General features: G+C 39.8%; 1 protein-coding gene across 1 annotated transcript in view; it reads right to left on the reverse strand.

The window, feature by feature from the left end:
* MYO3B (myosin IIIB) overlaps positions 1–20,878 on the reverse strand; it is a 328,398-nt gene that overhangs the window by 134,372 nt on the left and 173,148 nt on the right. The window contains exons 24-25 of the mRNA XM_054043283.1: positions 19,447–19,491; positions 5,212–5,291 (exon numbers count right to left, since the gene is read on the reverse strand). Of these exons, the coding sequence (XP_053899258.1) occupies positions 5,212–5,291; positions 19,447–19,491 (125 nt within the window). The remainder of the gene's footprint in view (positions 1–5,211; positions 5,292–19,446; positions 19,492–20,878) is intronic.

Raw genomic sequence — 20,878 nt, forward strand, 5'->3', positions numbered from 1 at the left:
GTGGATCTCTTATGTTTCCAAGAATTACTTAAAATTGGTTTAAAAACAATAAAAAAAAAAAACCAAACACTAACAATTTTGAACATCTTGAAGGAAGAAAAAAAAAAGATTAGTACAATAGGTTCTTTGGTTCCAAGCTATGTATTGAAGCATTTATTACTATTTTATTATTTTACCCCTTATTGTTACAGTTCCACTCCAAGATTTCCACTCATATACTCATTCCTGACAGTGCAATGAGGGCTGAAGTGCCATCCTTTAAAAACAAAAGTCCTTTCTTCCAAAATTTGCTGACTGTCTATACAGATATTAAAGATCTCCTAGCACTTAGTGAAACATATGGTATTAGCTCAGTGTACCAGCCAGCATTATTTCTTTCACTAAAATTTTTCTTATTTTCAAAGTTGTTTATGAGGTATAACAGACCACATCACAGCTGCCATGTTTGCCTTTGTATTACCAATATCCAATTAGTTACCTTGTAATGTGCTTTGAGACAGCTCATGTATGAAAGGTTCTACATAAAAAATCCACATAGGTATCACTCTTCTCTTCTATAAACTAAAATGCCAAGGTTAGAATTTCAGTGAAATACAGTTTAACAACCCGTTTTCCCCTAACCACAGACAAGGACTCATGCCTATAAGTACAACTATAGGGTATAAATAGCAATGACTAGGCAATTGCTGATTTTCAATGGCCCCATAAAATACGGGTGACATCTCTCTGACCCTAATATCGATTACTCCTGTCTGATAGCTGGGTCTTGTCTCAACCCCCTTCCCTAAGCAACAAAGTGTACTTCACCTATATCTTCCTGCCAGGACAAGGACTCCCTCCAATCCTGTTAATCCAGCCTTTTACTAAATCATCACAGATTGCTAAACACTTCTCACAGAGTCAGGGTCTCTGTTTAGGATTCTCTGCATGGTAACACAGTTCTTGGTCCATGGAGCAGTCACTAAAATACATTTACCTTGAAAACTGATTAAAAAAAAAAAAAAAAAAAAAGAGTTCCCTCCCCAAACTGCTGGGAGGAAAAAAAATGGGAGGAAAAAAATCTGACTGTTTTTAACATTTCCTGTAAATAAAATGAAATGTTGAAGAAGGTCAGGAAGTAAACTGTAAAACAGCTGCCCTGTTTTTGTAATGCACAGAAAAATTACCACTGTCAGTTAATTAGTTAATTAAATAGTATGTCGGAGATAATGAGGGCACAGATCACAGAAGTATTTGCCTATCCACTGTTGGGATTGCTATTACAGTAAAAGCTTTGTTATCTGACATGTTGGGGAAATGGGAGATGCTGGTTAGTCAAAAATTCTGGTTAACTAAGACTTATACTTACCAATGGAGGGAGGGAGTTTGGGTGCAGGAGAGGGCTCAGGGCTGGGACATGGGAGGGGGTGCAGGGCACGGACTCTGGGAGGGAGTTTGGGTGCGCGAGGCGGCTCGGGGCAGGGGATTGGGGAGCGGAAGGGGTTTTGGGGTGCCAGATCCAGGTGGTGCTCACTTCGGATGGCTCTTAGCAAGGGGTGACCGCCCAGAAGCAGCAGGGATATGTCGCCCCTTCCTGGGAGCCACGCAAGGTGAGCGCTGCCCAGATCTGGACTCTTTGCAACCCTATTGAAGATTTGTATTGGGAGATATCAGAAATGCTGATTTCTAGAGCGTTCCGGTTGGTAAAGAGCCGGATAGCACAGCTTTTACTGTAATTATCCTCTGTGACTGTTTAGATGCCCAGCAATTCTTTCTCTCACCCAGCTGAACTGCCATTGCTCAAAATACCACCTTCTTGGCATTTCAGCATAGAACACAAAGTTAATTTTAGAGGGTAGATATGGATAGCAAGTATATTGTTCCTCGCACGTCTCAATTATACTGTCAATACAGCTGTTCTTATGAAAATCAAATCAGAATTTGTGAATGAAAATAACCAGGGTTACCAATCACAGGCAGACTGTGTTGCTCTATTACAGCTCAACAAAATTACACAAAACAACCAGCACACGGCTTGCATGGAGCATTAACAACATTTTAGTGCTAACTTGCTCTGTGGCAGTTTACCATCTGCTCTGAACAGGTGGTATTTGTATAAACTATGAATATTTGAACCAAATAATGCTGTTGTCAGCACATGGGCTACACTTACTGGATTTTGCTTCACTGATCATTTCCAAAGCTTAAGACCACTCTTTTTAACTCTAAAAATAGTTGTAGAAAAATTATTGTTCTCAATAAAGTAACTATGTGTCTTACCTTGAGGAGATATTTAGGAGACTGCATGCAAAATATAAAGGAAATGAAGCCCTAAGTAGTATTAGATCAAGACAACAGACTTTATATTGGGAAAGAAATCAAAAGAAAAGATTGGATTTAGGATACAGATGGTTCAAAGGCAACTAGATTCCATTAAAGGTGACAGTATGGTTTTATAATCTGTGATGCTCTCACTTGCCCAAAGTCGTGTATGCATCTTATATCAATAGAGAAAAAGATCTCTATGAAGTATGGTATTTATTTTTAAGTTGCTAAAGGAAAGACCCTGTAACATAGCACAGGAGAAATGCTTCATCAGCACAGATAACATCAAACGTTTTGGGAGTTCAAGTGATGATATAAATATCAATGTTCTGATCAGAACAGCATGGATGTCCATTGGAGGGATGGGGAAGAGTTTCAGAACTATTTTGGCCAGGCAACTATTTTGAGCATTCCTATCTGAACTACAGAATAAGGTCACACAGGAGACAGGACCACACTATTGAGCTCTGGCTGTTTAGGCAAAGGGGATAGGGAAAAGTTGCTACTATAATTAATGTTACCTCTAAGAGGTTTAAGGATGCCATGTATCTCACAATAGTGATGTACCATAAAGGTCAGTACAACAAACAGGCTTCTCTTCCTACAGTCATTTTATTTCTAAAGAATCCATCTTGAACGCCCAACTGGGTGTGCTGAGTCCAAAGGTGCTACTATAAGCAGGTAGACAGATAGATTGGGCCAGATTCTCATTTACACTAAGGGAACGTCTATACTTACCTCCGGGTCCGGCGGTAAGCAATCGATCTTCTGGGATCGATCCCGGAAGTGCTCGCCGTCAACGCCGGTACTCCTGCTCAGCGAGAGGAGTACGCGGAGTCGACGGGGGAGCCTGCCTGCCGCGTGTGGACCCGCGGTAAGTTCGAACTAAGATAGTTCGACTTCAGCTACGTGAATAACATAGCTGGAGTTGTGTATTTTAGTTCGAAGTGGGGGGTTAGTGTGGACCAGCCCTTAAAGTTACATTTACACTCACTGAAGAGCACTTTACACTCTTGACTGTAAATGATTATTAGGCCCAAGGTCTGCAATGCCTGAGGAAAGGGCAGGTGTGAAGTTTACTTAAAGCCTTGTCTATATGGGAACATTTTTTTAGTAGAAACTAAGATGTGAATTTAAGCCAGCATAGTCATCCCACTGTTCAGAAATCCTTATTACAGTATAAGAGTGGTCTTTTTCCATTTAGCTTACGTCACTTGGGAAGTTAAACTGAAAAAATCCTCTTACACTGAAATAAGACTGTCCACAAGGCTGCTGCTGGTGGGGGGATAGCAGTTAAACTATATCATAATAACTGGTAAAACTTTCCCATGTAGACAAGGCCCTAGTGTTGGACGCTAAACAGCCTCTTCACCCAAATAGAAAAAAACAAAAACAAAAACAGCACCCATTAGATTCTTCTTCTTTCTACAGATGGAGCTGTAAATGCATTTCTCTAATAGTTGCATCGACTAAGACCTGGCTCTAAATTATTTCAACCACATAGGCCAGCCCCCATTCTGCACATCCATTGGTTCTTTTTTTTTTTTTTTTAAATCCAATTCAAGGATTTGGATATAAATAGTTTAAATATTATTTAGTTTAACGGAAAGCTTTTACTAAAGCTGCCAAGACAGAGTTGCTCTGATCCACCCACGCTGAATCAGTAAAATGTATGCAGAGATGACTAACGGTGGTTGAAGATGAAACTGGAAAGACAATATGGGTATAAGTGCTATCTTGCAGGAAATTCGATAGGGTATTTCCCTTCAGCACTAAACGAGTTTATACCAGTGAGAGAATAAATCTCTGAAATCTGAGTCTATATTTGCAGGTATAGTGAATGAACAAGCTCCAGGATGATATATGAATGGCCATAAAAGGCCCAGAGGAAAAAAAATCAAAACAAAACAAGCCTGGAAGCTTATTTTAGTATAGCTATTATTACCACTATTTATTAATAATATGTAGTGTAGGCATCGACAAAAAAAAAACAAGCAAACAAAACCCAACCAGTAATATACTTGGCCAGCAGAGTGCTAGAATATATAGGGAAGGACCAGGAGTAATTTCTTGAATTCTTAATACTATCAACCTGACCCATAAACGTTCTCTCCCTTATTGCCTGAGCTTGGTGCAACAAATGTTATTAATGGTCAGAAAATTATCGCATCCTTTTACAATCTTGCTACAGTATTTACTTGATGAAATCTAGCAGCAACTAATTCCATAGCTCCACTATATGTTCCATTAAGAAGCATGTCCTTTCAGTGGTTCCTAGGATGACCAGATTTCCCGATTTTATAGGGACTGTCCCGATATTGGGGCTTTGTCTTATATGGGCGCCTATTCCCCACCCCACCCCCCCGTCCCGATTTTTCACACTTGCTGTCTGGTCACCTTAGTGATTCCACATTGACTGTCCATCTCTTTCAAATGTTTTTGCCTTAAAGGCGGGATAAAGCAGAGGAATGGGTCAGTTTTCTATTTTGCCCTTCATAATGTTGACTACTCCAACCAAATTCCAACCAATTAAATATCCTTTTCAGGCTACACACTCCCAGGATGAAATCCTGGCCCCACTGAAGTCCATGGATATTTTGATATTGGCTTCAATGGAGTCAATATTTCATCCCTAGTCTTTTCAATCTGTTGTCATATATAAATTCCACCATTTCTCTAACCACATCTGTTTGTGTTTGCTGGACTCATTAATGGGCTGGTGACCAAAACTGGATACAGTAATCCAGATCAAGGTGCATATTTTCTGAAATAGGGCCAGATTCTCAGCTGATATAAATCTGCCCCATTGTGGATTTACAGCAGCTGAATATCTTGTCTATAGTCCCACAATAATATTTGCTGACTTAAATTTCTTCCCTTTTGCAAATGCAACATAATATTACTAACCTTGATGCGCCCAGCACTAAGCTGTGGAGGCAAAGACCTAGATGCTGCTGTCACTCTGGCTCTTGCCTGTGCCAAGTTACCTGTTAAAAGAGATGGAAACACAAATTGAAAGAACAGTTGCTGTTTCGCTGAGAGAAGGGAAAATCTGAAAGGTGAGAAAGCAGTCTAAGTAGCAGCACTAAGAATGCTACCAGATATAACCACACTTCTTCTGCTGAACCCAGATAATCACAGATCCTCCACATCACTGAGCATTCAGCAATGGTAGGGGTAACAAAAGAGAGGTACCAGGGTGCAGTGTTGATTTCAGAGGAAAAAAGTCGGTGATAAGGAGGCATGTCATTGGCCGTAGCGTATTGAGTTGATGAAAGCAGCAGCACAAAGGCATAACAGCTCAATTGCTAGTAATCAATTTATCAGTGAATCATTCAAAGTTTTGAGAGAGGAAGAGCAGAAATAAAGCTATTTAGTAAGAAATCACATGGACCCCGATGTGCGTAGATGGCATCTAAAATCACAAACTAATTAAAGAGATGATAAAACAATCTCTTTTTTTGAGCTTTGGACACATAGGCCTGCTTAATCCTGAATGCTATTGTCTTTTGGGATTTTTAAAGACTGACTGGACTCCTTGGTCAAAACCACATTGTTTTGCTGTGGAGTCAATTGAATGACATGTTTACATTTTTTAAAAGTACAGTATGAATCACCCGAAACATTTCAGCTTTATTTGCAGAATAACAAAATAACTTTACAAAATAAAGGTTCAGAGAAGAGAGAGGAAGTGATGTGGACTGTGCATACATATGCAAGACACACCATATATTTTAAAGTTTTAGCAAGTCTAGCACAAGATGTCCAAATGTTTTCTCTGGCTATATCTTCAGAGGCTAAACTGTGATTAATAGCATTGAAAGAACCCTTTGAAGCAGGATTGGTGACATCAAAGTCCTAATCCATGGGTGGCAGGATTTTTATAATGAGTGGGAAGCATTTTAACACATTTCAAAGGATTTACAACATGAATAAACAATAGACCTCTGCAGATGTACCACACACCTCTCAGAAACATAAAATAAGTTTCCATTTTAATTTAAATGTAAATAAAGTGTTAACACTTCTCTCAGATGGTAAGTGCCTTGTTTGCATCATTCCAGTGTTTGGCTATTTGCTATACGGAAGACTTGTAACTCCAAACATTCTTCAGGGTTTTGCTAAACTATACATTATATAACTGGTAAGGAAGTAACACAAAATATACAAAAAGCAAAGAATATTTATTTAATAGTACTTATCCCACCAGGGAATTGCGAGAGTACACTACCCACATTAAACTGAAAAGAACCTTTGACATCCTATGGTCTCACTTCCCTTCTAACAAGGAAACTGAACCCTCTGAAAACAATCTGGAGACTGACACTCGAAATTTGGAGATTACATGCTCAGGAGCAATTCAAACATTTTGGACATTTATTCATTCTCAATGTCTTTTTGTGTTAAGGTCCTGGCATAGAGGACAGTGACACAATACTGTGTTAAGGTCCTGTCCAGTCCAAACCGAATGTGTGGCTATTTGTCAGGCCATATCACATCACAGGACACAAAACGTGTCAATGTTTTCAGAACTTGTTTTGCAATGTAACTTTTTAGATGCTAACAAATGTGAGCCTGTTTTGAAAATCTGCTACAAATCTAAGGACAAAACGTGAACATTTTTCTCCTAATCGTAACAAAAGAGCTCAACATGAGCTAATAGCTGGCAATTCTCACATTAAAACATTTCCTCTTATTGAAATGTACTTTTGGTTAAAAATGACTGGTGGTGTTGGAGGGGGAGGGGAATAAGGGTTTCTGCTCCTTTTTATATAAGGCCTGAAAATGTGGAAAAAGTGATTTGATTTGGTTTGTTTTTTTTGCTTGAGTTTTACAACAGCCATTCAGGTCCTGTTTAGGCTGCAAAGCCATGAACTGGAGAACTAGTATCAGTACAAAAGGGTAAAAGTTAAGCAATAGAGAGGGGAAGGAAATGTAAGTTGGATTTGTTCAAAACTCTTTGGTTTTTGTTTGCTTTTATTAAAGCATATCGAACTTCAATGGATAATTAACATTTTGGATAAATGATGTTTTTGTTAAAGGTTCAATTATGATTGTAGAGCTCACACTCAACATCCCAGCTCCAGACATCCTCCATTAAAATTTAGACTAAACCTCACATTCCTGATAAGGCAATAAACAAGCGGGGGGGGGACGGGACTTTCAATAAATGCAGACATAACCTTTCAGGCCTTCTTTACACATCATAAGGAATAAAAATAATGGAATGAGGCCAATTTAAAAAAAAAATCCTTTGCAGATCATTATTTTATTGTTGGTTATTTCAGGTTAGGGATAGATCAGAGCTGCAAATTCAGGTCCAGATTTCAAACATCCTAAAGTTCTATAGTGTTATATTCTGGGAACTTGGTTCCAAGTCATCTCTTGTATTTTTTTTTAATCTGATATGTTATTATTTTTGTATAAAAATGAATTTGCTGTGCAGTTAGAATATTTTTTCCAGTGTGCAGACTAATTCCATTAAATATTAATCAAATACAACTTTATACCATTCCAACAGTGTTCTCTTTATAAACAGATTAAAAAAAAAATCTGTTTCCAGGGCTATGGAACAATTATGATAACTGGACATCTTCTTTGAGCTTGTAATAAAATAACAATATCATCTCACTTTTACAAAGTACTTTCTAAAGGAGATCAGTATAATTATTGCCATTTTACAGCTGGGGAAACTGAGGTACAGGGAGGTAAAGTGACTTGCCCAAGGCCACCCAGTAGACCAGTGACCAAGCCAGGAACAGAACCAAGATTTCCCAAGTCCCACTCTAATACTCTCTATCAATTAGGCCATCTTATAGAACTCTGACAAACATTATTGGGTCATTTGCTATTATTATTGGTGGTTTGATCTGTCTCTGAAAATGAATAAATGAAAATTTGTTTTAAAACTGAGGAATATGTTAAGGTCAAATGAATTATTTGTTTTTGTAGAGAATTTCAGGTTATTGAACTTATCACTTAAGAAACAGGTTTATCTGCTATTTGCTATGAGGAGAAACAGAGAGATTCTGATCCTCCTAACACTACTATAATGTCTGACACTGCAGTCTTAACATCAGCATAATTACTACTGATTTCAGTTAGAAATTTGCCTGGAATTGAATTTAACTGATTTAATTGAATATTAAGAGACCAGCGGGGTTCATTCCAGTTAAATTTTTCCACATACCTTGGGAGAACTGAAACATGGGTCTATATGTTCTGTCTAAAACAAACTTTGAATACTCCCTGAGTTGTATTTACATACCTAGAAGATATACGATTGCTTTATAATGAATGTAGTGAAGCCGATGGTCATCCTCACTAAGATCATTATCCTGTGTTGTTTGCTTCCCGCTTTATTAGCTCTGTGACTGATAGACTCTTATTTTGTTACTGCCTCTTTAGACCATCGGTGCACGTATATGATTTTCCATGATGTTTAACATCAACACAACATTTGTTTACAATAAATAATCCAGGCATTTATCATGTACAATGCACAGAATGTGTAATTCTGTCTAAATACAGTGTGGCTGAAAGAGACTGCCAAGGAAAAAAATAAGATTCAGACACAGTGATTTGCTGCCTCTTCCAAACAGCTGATTTTATTTATTTTTACTGGCAAAAGCAATAGCAATTTTAGGCCAAAAATAAGACACACCCTCCCCCCTTTACCTTTATAAATTCTTATCCATTCTTATTTTGGACTTCATTTTGTATTTCAAATGAGCTCCTATGTAATTACTACATAATGGATAGCAGCTTCAGTCAAATTGAAAGAAAGTTTTTGTTAGGATTTCCAAATCAAATACAAAATAATACTTTAAATAATGGTTTGTGAAACCATCTCAGAAACTCAAGTTCAGGAAAATAATTCCCTCACCTACTCCTCTATACAATTAAAACTAACAAACAGAACAAGCCTTCTTTGCAAATCACTCCATATAACAAAAAGTGTTAGACAAGAATTAATGTGTGGTTTATTCCCTGATCAGTAAATATTAGAAGCTGTGCTCTTTGCATTTGATTTTCATTTACAATGTCATTTATTACTTTACACACCAAAATAATTAAATTTTATTCCACTTTATAAATAATATCAATATTTGAAGAATAAAAGTTTTTAGATAATATCACACCCAGTTAAAACAGCCCATGTGTTCCTGGAAAGGTTAAACTGATTAAAGATTAAAAGACAGCACTGTTTCTTTTAGAAGTCTAGCTTCCCACATAAAGCATGACAGACAATCTAGAGTAAACACAGTATCTGCAGGTGCAGATGTGTTTAAATAAAATATTGCTTATATTAAATCAAAACCCATAAATTTTGGAAATTAAAGTGACTAAAAATTAGAATTTTTCCTAAGCTACCAACATGGATGTTTAATTAGCAAAAGAGGGAGCACTGCCTAGTGGTTACATAAGAACAGCCATGCTGGATCAGACCAGTAGTGCATCTAGTATTGTGTCTTCTGACAGTGGTCAATGCCAGGTCCTTGAGAGGGAATGAACAGAACAGGCAATCATCAAGTGGTCCATCCCCTGTCATCGACTCCCAGCTTCTGGCAAACTACAGGACTATGGCCCCAATCCTGAAAACAGCACGTACTTAACTTACCTGAAGTGGGACTACTTACATGAAACATGATAAGAGCCTCCTGCCTTAGTGTTTGTAGGATCAGAGCCCAGAGACTGACTTGCTGTGACCTTGAGGGAGTCACTTAACCTCTCTGTTCTCAGTTATCCCTTCTGCACAAAAGAGCTAATAATGCCACTAGGGTTTAAGTAGGCTTCATTCATTAATGTTTGCAAAGTGCTTTGAGAGCCTTCTAGAGAAGGTGCTGGAGTCGTGCAAAGGACTGTATTATTATATTTCAGTTCAGTGTATGGATGCTTATCCAGACAAGGGCCGGCTCCAGCTTTTTTGCCGCCCCAAGTGGCGAAGGAAAAAAAAAAGAAAGAAAGAAAAACCTGATTGAGCTGCCGCCGAAGAGGAAGAGAGGGAGTGAAGGACCCGCCACCGAATTGCCACCGAAGACCTGGATGTGCCGCCCCAATAACGGATGGAGTGCCGCCCCAGGCACCTGCTTCCTTTGCTGGGGCCTGGAGTGGCCCTGTATCCAGACTCCTTTTGTCAGAAACTGTGCTGGAAATTTCACAAGTACAAAGGTTTTCTTTCAAATACCCTCTTTAGTGTTGGCTCATTTCAACCATGTAAGAAAGACAATACTGTCAAAATACCCTGCCTCCTCGTTCCACCTAAAGCCAAGTAGTACAGGTTTTGAAAAACAATTATAAAAAATTCACTAGACATTTACAAACTGCAATAAAGATCAGGGTTTTCTTTTTTCAGGTTCAGAGTCTGGAGTGTTATCTAGTTGTTAGAAAGGGAGGGGCCTCACAGGACTCCTGGGTTCCAATCCTAGCGCTGAAACTGACTCACTGCAGGATCCTGGTGAGTTGTTTATTTTGCATGATCATCATTTTTTTCCAACTGTATTATAGGTATCATAATACCTACCTGCCTCAATGAGGTCATGGTGCTTAATTAAGGTTTGTAAGTCCTTTACTATTTTCAGATGGCAAATGCTACAATATCTAAATAAATATTAGTAAGCATTATAATAATCATTTGGGTCAGTTCTGATTTGATTTGAAATGGTTCATCTATTCCTTTAAAAGGGGGCAAGGATAACATTGTTATTTTGGTATAATATTTACTTTCTAGAGTGAAATTGACTCAGAGCAAAACATCTTAATGACAATGGCATCATACCCATACAGACTGTATCAGGAACATTACTGAAATGTGCAGCTACAATATAGAGGGCATACCACAAGCTCTTCCCTTATTTTCATCTATTTTATTAATTTCATTCATGCTTCTTCCTTAGATCTGGATGGGGCACTTTAAATATCAAGTAATATTATACGGTCGGGAATAGTAAAATGCATTCATATTTCATTGTCACTGCTTTTAATCACAGCTAAGCACTTGCATCCTGGAAGAGGTACAGAGTCAGACCATGTCTTTGACATACAGAGATTCTTTTCTGCCTTTCCTTTTAGTACATTTTATCTTGCCTAAGGAAGTCAACTGCTTATCTCCATAATGCATTTTCATCTTCTGCTACTGTAAAAGGCTAAGCTTCTCTGAGCTAGACTATAACGGAATACATGTCATTTTTTATTGGGTGCTCATTTGAATCTGGTCACTGACTATCAAAACTCTATTGAGTCACTGAAGCCGTTTAAGTTAATCTGTCTGCAGTAAAATAGCTAAGAATCCAATTTTCATGCATATTACACATTTTACATAAGAATATAATATTTATATAAATACTATATATGGGATAGAATTGTTTGTCAATACACACACCAGATACTGCAGCCTCAGATACTATACTGGAAAATACAGTGTACTTTCTACCCAAAATGAGTGATCAGTCCTGTTGAAGTCCCTAGAAGTAAGAAGAGATCCTAACCAGTTTTTCAAAATCAAGAATGTACAAACAGCATGGGAATCATGATATTTTAGTAATAGTAGTATGTATCTATGTATGTGTATTTAGCTCCAAAATTATTACTATCTCCACAGCACATAATATGTAAATGGTCTTTGTAGACAAATAAAAGTGTCAAGCCCCATGCCACAAGGCTCTAACAGTTTGAGCCTTTGATTCTCATTTACACAAAGGCCTCTTTACACTGCTCTGGTAGCATAAAGGGGTCTAAAAGTGGGCATAAATGAAAATTATACTCACTTCAAAACCCCTTTCCATTGCCAACGTGGTGTAAAGAGGCCTTATTCTAAATAAGAATTAGGCCCTAAAAGGCTTCCTTGTGCAGACTTCCCATAGACTTGGGCAAATCACTTAGCCTCTCTCTGCTTCAGTTCCCCATCTGTAAAATGGGGGAAATAGCACTGCCATGCTTTCCACAGGTGTTGCAAGGAAAAATACATTAAAGATTGGGAAGCATTTTCAGATCTACTGATAAAAAGCACTATATAAGAGCAAGTTATTATTGTAATTCATCAATGACCTGGCCCTAAATTAGACATAGCACACCAATGGATGGCAAACAAAGGAGATTATGGGAAGCAAGAGGTTTACATTAAATATGTTAAATAATATGAATGCTTTTGTTATATAAGCATATAGATAATTTCTGTTTTGAAATCATTATTTTACTGGAATAAATTAATTTGTCATTTAAAGGAATAAAGTTATCAAAGAGTAGAGGGTGACAGAATGGATGCCATCCAACCTATTGTTTCAAATTACACAAACTTATCTCAGTAACGAGGTTTTTATTTTCAAATTGACTACTAGGATTGATTTAATTGACCAGATCATTTCATTGACCAGGACACAGTGATCAACTCATTGGTCAAATAGCAGTATTACGATGGTTATCCTGAAGCACATGAATTAATTATACCAGTTATATTAGTTGAGTACCTGCAGAGTCTGACCAAGAGCTAGTTGGCTGATGCTCAAACCAGACAAGACAGAGGTGATGATAGTTGCTTGGAGGGAAGCAACCAGAGGATATGTTGAAAAACAATGTCTGTCCCTTTAAAAGAGGGGTTGTTCACCACGTGAGGGTCATGGTTGAACTCTCAAGTCAGTTCTACCACAGGTATTTCAAAATAGATGTGGGGGATGAAGGCAGGGATTATAAGGGTGGTGAACTGCTGAATGAGGAGGGGAAACATGAGCTTTTAAACCTGCTTGGCTTACTGCTGCACTTACAGGATTGTCTGGTGTATTGTGACTTATGTCAATAATACCAAACTCCTGGTGTAAACTGAGGCACAGAAAAAGTTAACCAACTTAGCCCAAGTAACATTGAGTAAATGGTGGAAGTAGGAGAAGAATTCAGAAGTTGTGATTTCCAGCCCTCTGTTTTTGCACACTCCCTTTCTATACACTTTATGTATTTTATTTTAAATATCTCATTATTTAGTGCCTCATGCTGCAGCTGCTCCATACGCAGACCCCCCACCCCTTTGAAATCAGTGTGAGAATTCTTTGTACGGGGTGACTGCTGCACCAAGCCTTTATTCATTCTGTACAGTACTATGATAATTTTAAGGATCATAGTACTATGTTTGCTGATGTAGTCATCTCTATGTTTAGATGTTCCCACTGTTATAAGATGTACTGTAGGATTGTTCATTATGGGGTTTGAATTCAGCTGTAGGTTGTGCCATGTTCTCCTGGCATTTTACGGGGCATTGGGAAATCTGCTTGGAAGTTACTGCAGGAGACCCACACTTCCTATTCCCTTTGAGACTTCATAACCAACTAGCAGGGTCCGAACACTGGACAGTAGTGACTGGAGAGGGGTGTTGGCAAGGCATCTCAGGAATGCATTGATTCAGCTCCTCTCTCGGACATCCTCTGCTGATTGGGCTTCTGTAGCAGCCTGACCACTACAGAGTTCTTGCAACTCATGAGGAAGAGCAGCGGTGCAAACACAATCTGCCACCCCTGGCATGTAATTTTGTGGTGTGTCGGGGTTGGGGGGGGGGTTGCTTGTTTGTTTTCTTAATCAGGACATCCCTCTTCTAAAGCTTTACCTTCCCACTTGAATGCTGCCCAGTTGTATTGTATCTCTAAGGAATACACTAAACGATTGAATTTAAGAAGTAATATCACAGAGAGACGGAAAAAAGTGTCTCCTCCCATTCAAACAAAAGGTAATTAGGAACCCAAAGTTAAATCTTCAGCTGGTATAAATAGAATGTACCATGAAGGGGAGAGTAAATTAGTTAGTAAATGAAATAGCCTGTTGTTGGCAATAAAGACTTAATGTTAACAACTAGAGCTGGTCAGAAAAATGTAATTTCCATATTCCGCCATTTTGAATGACCCCTCAAAATATAGATATTTCTTGCAGAATGGAAATTCCAAAAAATTCAGTGTGGAACCATGATTTGTTTTGCTTTGGCTCTATAAGTGTTGAAAGATGATCATACAAAATATTAAATAAAATATTTAATACAATATATACAATAATATTAAAATATTATAATATAAAAGTTTACATGAAATAAAAGGGAATGAAAATGTCAAACATTTTACATAAGAACATAAGAACGGCCATACTGGGTCAGACCAAAGGTCCATCTAGTCCAGTATCCTGTCTATCGACAGTGGCCAATGCCAGGTGCCCCAGAGGGAGTGAACCTAACAGGTAATGATCAAGAGCATTTTACCTTATTAAGACAGAATCAAAAAGTCAAAATGGTTAAAATTAAGCTGAAATCAACATGTTCCTACAAAACATTTTGATGTAATGATATTTTCTGACAGAAAACTGTTTGGTCAAATATTTTTCAACCAGCTGTATGAAGAACTGTCAGTTGTGTACAGCAATATTGTGGATAGACCGTATTAACTCAGGGTAGTTATAAAGAGAGGTTTCATCTTCAAAGTGTTTGACATATCTAACTAGTCTTTATAGTATCCCTTTACATAATTAGTAGTAATTTTCTCATTTTCTTGTTATGGAAACAAACTAGATACTTCAGTTGACATCTAACTTTAGGCACAGGAGAAGTCCAGTTGACTTCATGTTCCTAATACTAGGCTTGTTGTTTACATTCCTTCCTGAATCAGGGCCATAGAGAGGCTAAGGCAGGGGTGGGGAACCTTTTTTCTATCAGGGGCCACTGATCAACAGAAAAAAATCAGTCGCAGACCACACACAGCCCCGTGGGGCGGGGAGGGGAAGTTCGGGGCTTCCCCTAGGCTCCAGGGTGGGGCCAGAAATGAGGGGTTCAGCATGTGGGAGGTGGCTCCGGGCTGGGGCAGAGGGTTGGGGTGCAGGAGGGGGTGAGGGCTCCGGCTGGGGGTGCAGGTTCTGGGGTGGGGCTGGGGATGAGGGGCTTGGGGCTGGGGCCAAGAGGTTTGGAGTGTGGGAGTGGGCTCAGGCAGGAGTTTGGGGTGCAGGCGGAGGTCTGGGGTATGGGCTCTGGGAGGGAGTTTGGGTGCGGGAGGGGGCTCAAGTCTAGGGCACTGGGGTGCGGGTTGTGTGTGGGAGGGAGTTCTGATCGGAGGCAGGGGGTTGGGATTAGGGTGGGGGTGCAGGATCTGGGAAGGAGTTGGGGTGCAGAAGGGAGTTCCGACCTGGCGCATGGGGCTTGGGGTGCAGGTTCTGGCTGGGTGGCACTTACCTGAGGCAGCTCTCAGTTGCGGGTGCAGCTGGGCTAAGACAGACTCCCTGGCTCTGTGCTGCTCCCAGAAGCGGCTGCCATGTCCGGTCCCTAGTCGGAGCGGTCAGGGGCTCTGCATGGTGTGTGCTGTCTACGCACCTGGGCACTGCCCCTGCAGTTCCTATTGGCCACTGTTCCCAGCGGCGGGTGCAGTGCACAGAGCTTCTCTGATTGGCCCTGCTCCTAGGAGTCGCAAGGACATGCCAGTCATTTCCAGGAGCTGCATGGAGCCGACCGGACTTTTAGTGCCTCTCTCTCTCTCTCTCTCTTGTGCAAGCACTTATCACTGTGTGGTATGTGAGCACCTTTTATTATATTAGCATTGGTTCCTTTTCATAGATATTTTTAATTACCACAGACATACTAACAGAGGGGTAGCCGTGTTAGTCTGAATCTTTAAAAAGCAACAGAGGGTCCTGTGGCACCTTTAAGACTAATAGAAGTATTGGAGCATAAGCTTTTGTGGGTGAATGCCCACTTCATCAGTTGCAAGTAATGGAAATTTCCAGAGGCAGGTATAAATCGGTATGGAGATAACGAGGTTAGTTCAATCAGAGAGGGTGAGGTGCTCTGCTAGCAGTTGAGGTGTGAACACCAAGGGAGGAGAAACTGTTTCTGTAGTTGGATAGCCATTCACAGGCTTTGTTTAATCCTGACCTGATGGTGTCAAATTTGCAAATGAACTGGAACTCAGCAGTTTCTCTTTGGAGTCTGGTCCTGAAGTTTTTTTGCTGTAAGATGGCTACCTTTACATCTGCTACTGTGTGGCCCGGGAGGTTGAAGTGTTCTCCTACAGGTTTTTGTATATTGCCATTCCTGATATCTGACTTGTGTCCATTTATCCTTTTACGTAGTGACTGTCCAGTTTGGCCAATGTACATAGCAGAGGGGCATTACTGGCACATAATGGCATATATAACATTGGTAGACGTGCAGGTGAATGAGCTGGTGATGTTGTAGCTGATCTGGTTAGGTACTGTGATGGTGTTGCTGGTGTAGATAGGTGAGGAAGCGTTGTTCCAGGTCAGCCATAAACCGACCGGGGTTATTCTATCTACTACCCAAGATTCACAAACCTGGAAATCCTGGACACCCCATCATCTCGGGCATTGGCACTCTCACTGAAGGACTGTCTGGATATGTGGACTCCCTACTCAGACCCTATGCCACCAGCACTCCCAGCTATCTCCGTGACACCACTGATTTCCTGAGAAAACTACAATGCATTGGTGACCTCCCAGAAAACACCATCCTAGCCACCATGGATGTAGAGGCTCTCTACACAAACATCCCACACAGAGATGGAATACAAGCTGTCAGGAACAGTATCCCTGATGATGACACAGCACAACTTGTTGCTGAGCTCTGTGACTTTATCCTCACGCACTATTATTTCAAATTTGATGACAATATATACCTCCAGACCAGTGGCACCACCTTGGGCACCCGTATGGCCTCACAATATGCCAACATTTTTATGGCTGACCTGGAACAACGCTTCCTCAGCTCTCGTCCACTCACGCCCCTTCTCTACCTACGCTACATTGATGACATCTTCATCATCTGGACTCATGGAAAGGAGACCCTGGAAGAATTCCATCATGATTTCAACAGCTTCCACCCCACCATCAACCTCAGCCTGGACCAATCTACACGGGAGGTCCACTTCCTAGACACCACAGTACAAATAAGCGATGGCCACGTTAACACCACCCTATACCGAAAACCCACCGACTGCTACGCCTACCTTCATGCCTCCAGCTTCCACCCCGGACACACCACACGATATATCGTCTACAGCCAAGCGCTGAGGTACAACCGCATCTGCTCCAACCCCTCAGACAGAGACCAACACCTACAAGATCTTCACCAAGCATTCTCAAAACTACGATACCCACACAAGGAAATAAAGAAACAAATCAACAGAGCCAGACGTGTACCCAGAACCCTCCTGCTACAAGACAGGCCCAAAAAAGGAACCAACAGAACTCCACTGGCCATCACCTACAGTCCTCAGCTTAAACCTCTCCAACGCATCATCAGTGATCTACAACCCATCCTGGACAATGATCTCTCACTTTCACAGACCTTGGGAGGCGGGCCAGTCCTCGCCCACAGACAACCTGCCAACTTTAAGCATATTCTCACCAGCAACCACGCACCGCACCATAACAACTCTAACTCAGGAACCAACCCATGCAACAAACCTCGATGCCAACTCTGCCCACATATCTACACCAGCAACACCATCACAGGACCTAACCAGATCAGCTACAACATCACCGGCTCATTCACCTGCACATCCACCAATGCTATATATGCCATCATGTGCCAGCAATGCCCCTCTGCTATGTACATTGACCAAACTGGATAGTCATTATGCAAGAGGATAAATGGACACAAGTCAGATATCAGGAATGGCAATATACAAAAACTTTTAGGAGAACACTTCAACCTCCCTGGCCACACAATAGCAGATGTAAAGGTAGCCATCTTACAGCAAAAAAACTTCAGGACCAGACTCCAAAGAGAAACTGCTGAGCTCCAGTTCATTTGCAAATTTGACACCATCAGGTCAGGATTAAACAAAGCCTGTGAATGGCTATCCAACTACAGAAGCAGTTTCTCCTCCCTTGGTGTTCACACCTCAACTGCTAGCAGAGCACCTCACCCTCTCTGATTGAACTAACCTCGTTATCTCCATACTGATTTATACCTGCCTCTGGAAATTTCCATTACTTGCGTCTGATGAAGTGGGCATTCACCCATGAAAGCTTATGCTCCAATACTTCTGTTAGTCTTAAAGGTGCCACAGGACCCTCTGTTGCTTTTCACAGACATACTGCTTCTGTGACAATATTTCCTGAAGCATCACCTTCCAGAGTCAACAGCAATGTTGCCACTTTTCATAATTTTATTACAAATCTCACAATGTTTGTCTTGAAGCCCTAGCTCCTGGCATCAGGTGATTAAGTGAAGATCTCCACTTTCTTTTTAAAACAAAAACAAAAAAAAGCTGTAAAATGTGTACTCTAAAGGCTCCTACACAATAAAGTAAATAAACCCAAAATGTATTATTTTTTAAAATCTCATAATTTTTAAGCTATTCACATGATTGGGGGACCTGATTCATGATTTTTGAACACTTGGGGTTGGGAATCCTGCATCAGGACTCATGGAAACAATATCAAATTGCACCAGATTGGTAGTTCAATATTATTACTACTATTCATTGATTTTCACAGTGAAAACAACCGCCTCGGTCCCTACCCATAGCTCTTTTTAAAATCTGTCCCATAAAGCACAAATCAGGAGAAATAACAATAATGAGACAAGGGATATTAAAAACTACCAAGTAGTTGCCATCTGAAGGTAGTACTGCATTGTATTTTCTCTTTTCTTAATTCCAACTTTTCCTTTACAGGTAAGACTAACATCAGCCAACTAAGAGAGATTTTCCAAACATAGGAATTCACTCTTCAGAGACAGCAGTCACCTTCTTCAGGTTTTACTTTAGTACAAAAGACAGCTATAGAGCCTTGCACAAGATGCAGAGGACCCATTTTGGAAGTCTGTGAGTTAAAGAAGTTGGCTGTTAATTCTTACTAAATTGGGTGTCTAGGCTACTCAACTGAGTGTTTGTTCCTTTGTATGTCTGTATATTTTATGTCATGTTTCCAAAAATATCATAAAAAGATTCATTTCTGATAGAATATAATATTTAGGGAAATTATTCTATTTTTAATCTATGCTAAATTAATGGGACAAATACCCAGCTCTTTTGCTATTTTTGAAATTACCTTACTGAATCATTGCTATCCATTGCTGATGCTGTTCTCACAAGTCAAGTCAAAAGAAACAAGACTGTATTAACTAACAGGAAAACAGACATGCTGGTTCAAAAGACCACTGACCTTTGCAGCTTGTTGTACGGTGAAAGAGCAGTGAAGGTGGTGGACCTTGTTAAAACAAAGTACAAAATCAGAGCACAACAGCACCACCATCATACAAAACATTGAAATGAATATATGAGCAAAATCTAACGCAGACTCAGAGGTAGTTTGCCATAAGACATGTTGGCTATTAGCTACAGTAAACACAAGCTGGATGATTTAGAGACATTTGGATTTGTTAGCACATTCTTTGTAAAAGTACAGTACACCCGCAAAATATTATGGATGCTTAAGTTGTCAGTATGTTGCATGTATTACTTGAACATCCCACATGCTTTATCTGCTGTACCGACTCATATGAAAGCTTAAGAATTATTAATTGCTCATTTGGGTCTTGATCCTTTGAGCTGCTGAGAGCCTCCTGTGAGGTGACGAGCACCCTCAATTCCATTTGACCTCAGAGCACTCAGTGCCTGGCAGGGTTAGCTTCTAATAAATTCACTTTTAAAATAATCAGTGTACATGTTTTGTAAACATTTTACCATTAAAATGATGATACATAACACACAATGAGATCCATATTCTAATAGTTAACATTAAAAGCAATAATATCTTCTGTAGAACACATCTGTTGCTATCTCTAAGTTAATTTATATTTTAATTAAATCAGTATGAAATGAAATATTAAGATTAATTATTGTGTATCTATGTTAAATGACATTTTATAAACAGGTAAGAAGTTAGGTTAGAAGTAAGGCTGACTGGATAACACAACCACCATTCCATGTTGTAAAAAATTTTGAGATTTCCACATTTATTTTCATTCCACAATAGAAAGAAAACTAAGACCTTTTGAATCTTGGTATGAAAACAAAAAAACAAATAAAAAACCCCGATGATTGAGAGAGAGACCCTAGAACGGCCAAAAGCCCAATGGTTGGGGCACTCACCCAGGATATGGGAGACCCAAGTTAAAAGTCCCTGTTCTTCCTGATTTGGAGCAGGAACTTCACTGTGTGGCACTCTCACATCTCTGGCAAATGCCCTAGTGACCAGTCTACTAGCTATTCTGGGGTGGGTCAGTGTAGGTCTCACTCACTCTCTCCTGGACCTGAGAAACCTTCCCAATAAAGTCTTTATTGAAACCAAAATGTTTCATGGAAACATACTGGTTTAGACAAAACAGCATTCTTCCACAGGAAAAATTTTCATCAAAAATGTTTTGACCAGCTCTAGTAGTTGGAAATATTAAAAGAGAAAGCATCATCTTCCCTCAGCTATAAGAAGGCAGAGAACAAAACAAAGTTCCTCCCAAGTTTTGCTTATTAGGAATGGCCTTTTACAAATTGACACAATTAAACCGTCAATATCTATTTCTTAAAACAACTCAGTTCTATCTGTTAGGATCCAAGTCTTCAAACACTTACAGACAGATTCTGCCATCTTTATCCAG

This window comes from Malaclemys terrapin, chromosome 11, assembly GCF_027887155.1.
Source record: "Malaclemys terrapin pileata isolate rMalTer1 chromosome 11, rMalTer1.hap1, whole genome shotgun sequence".
NCBI lineage: Eukaryota > Metazoa > Chordata > Testudines > Emydidae > Malaclemys > Malaclemys terrapin.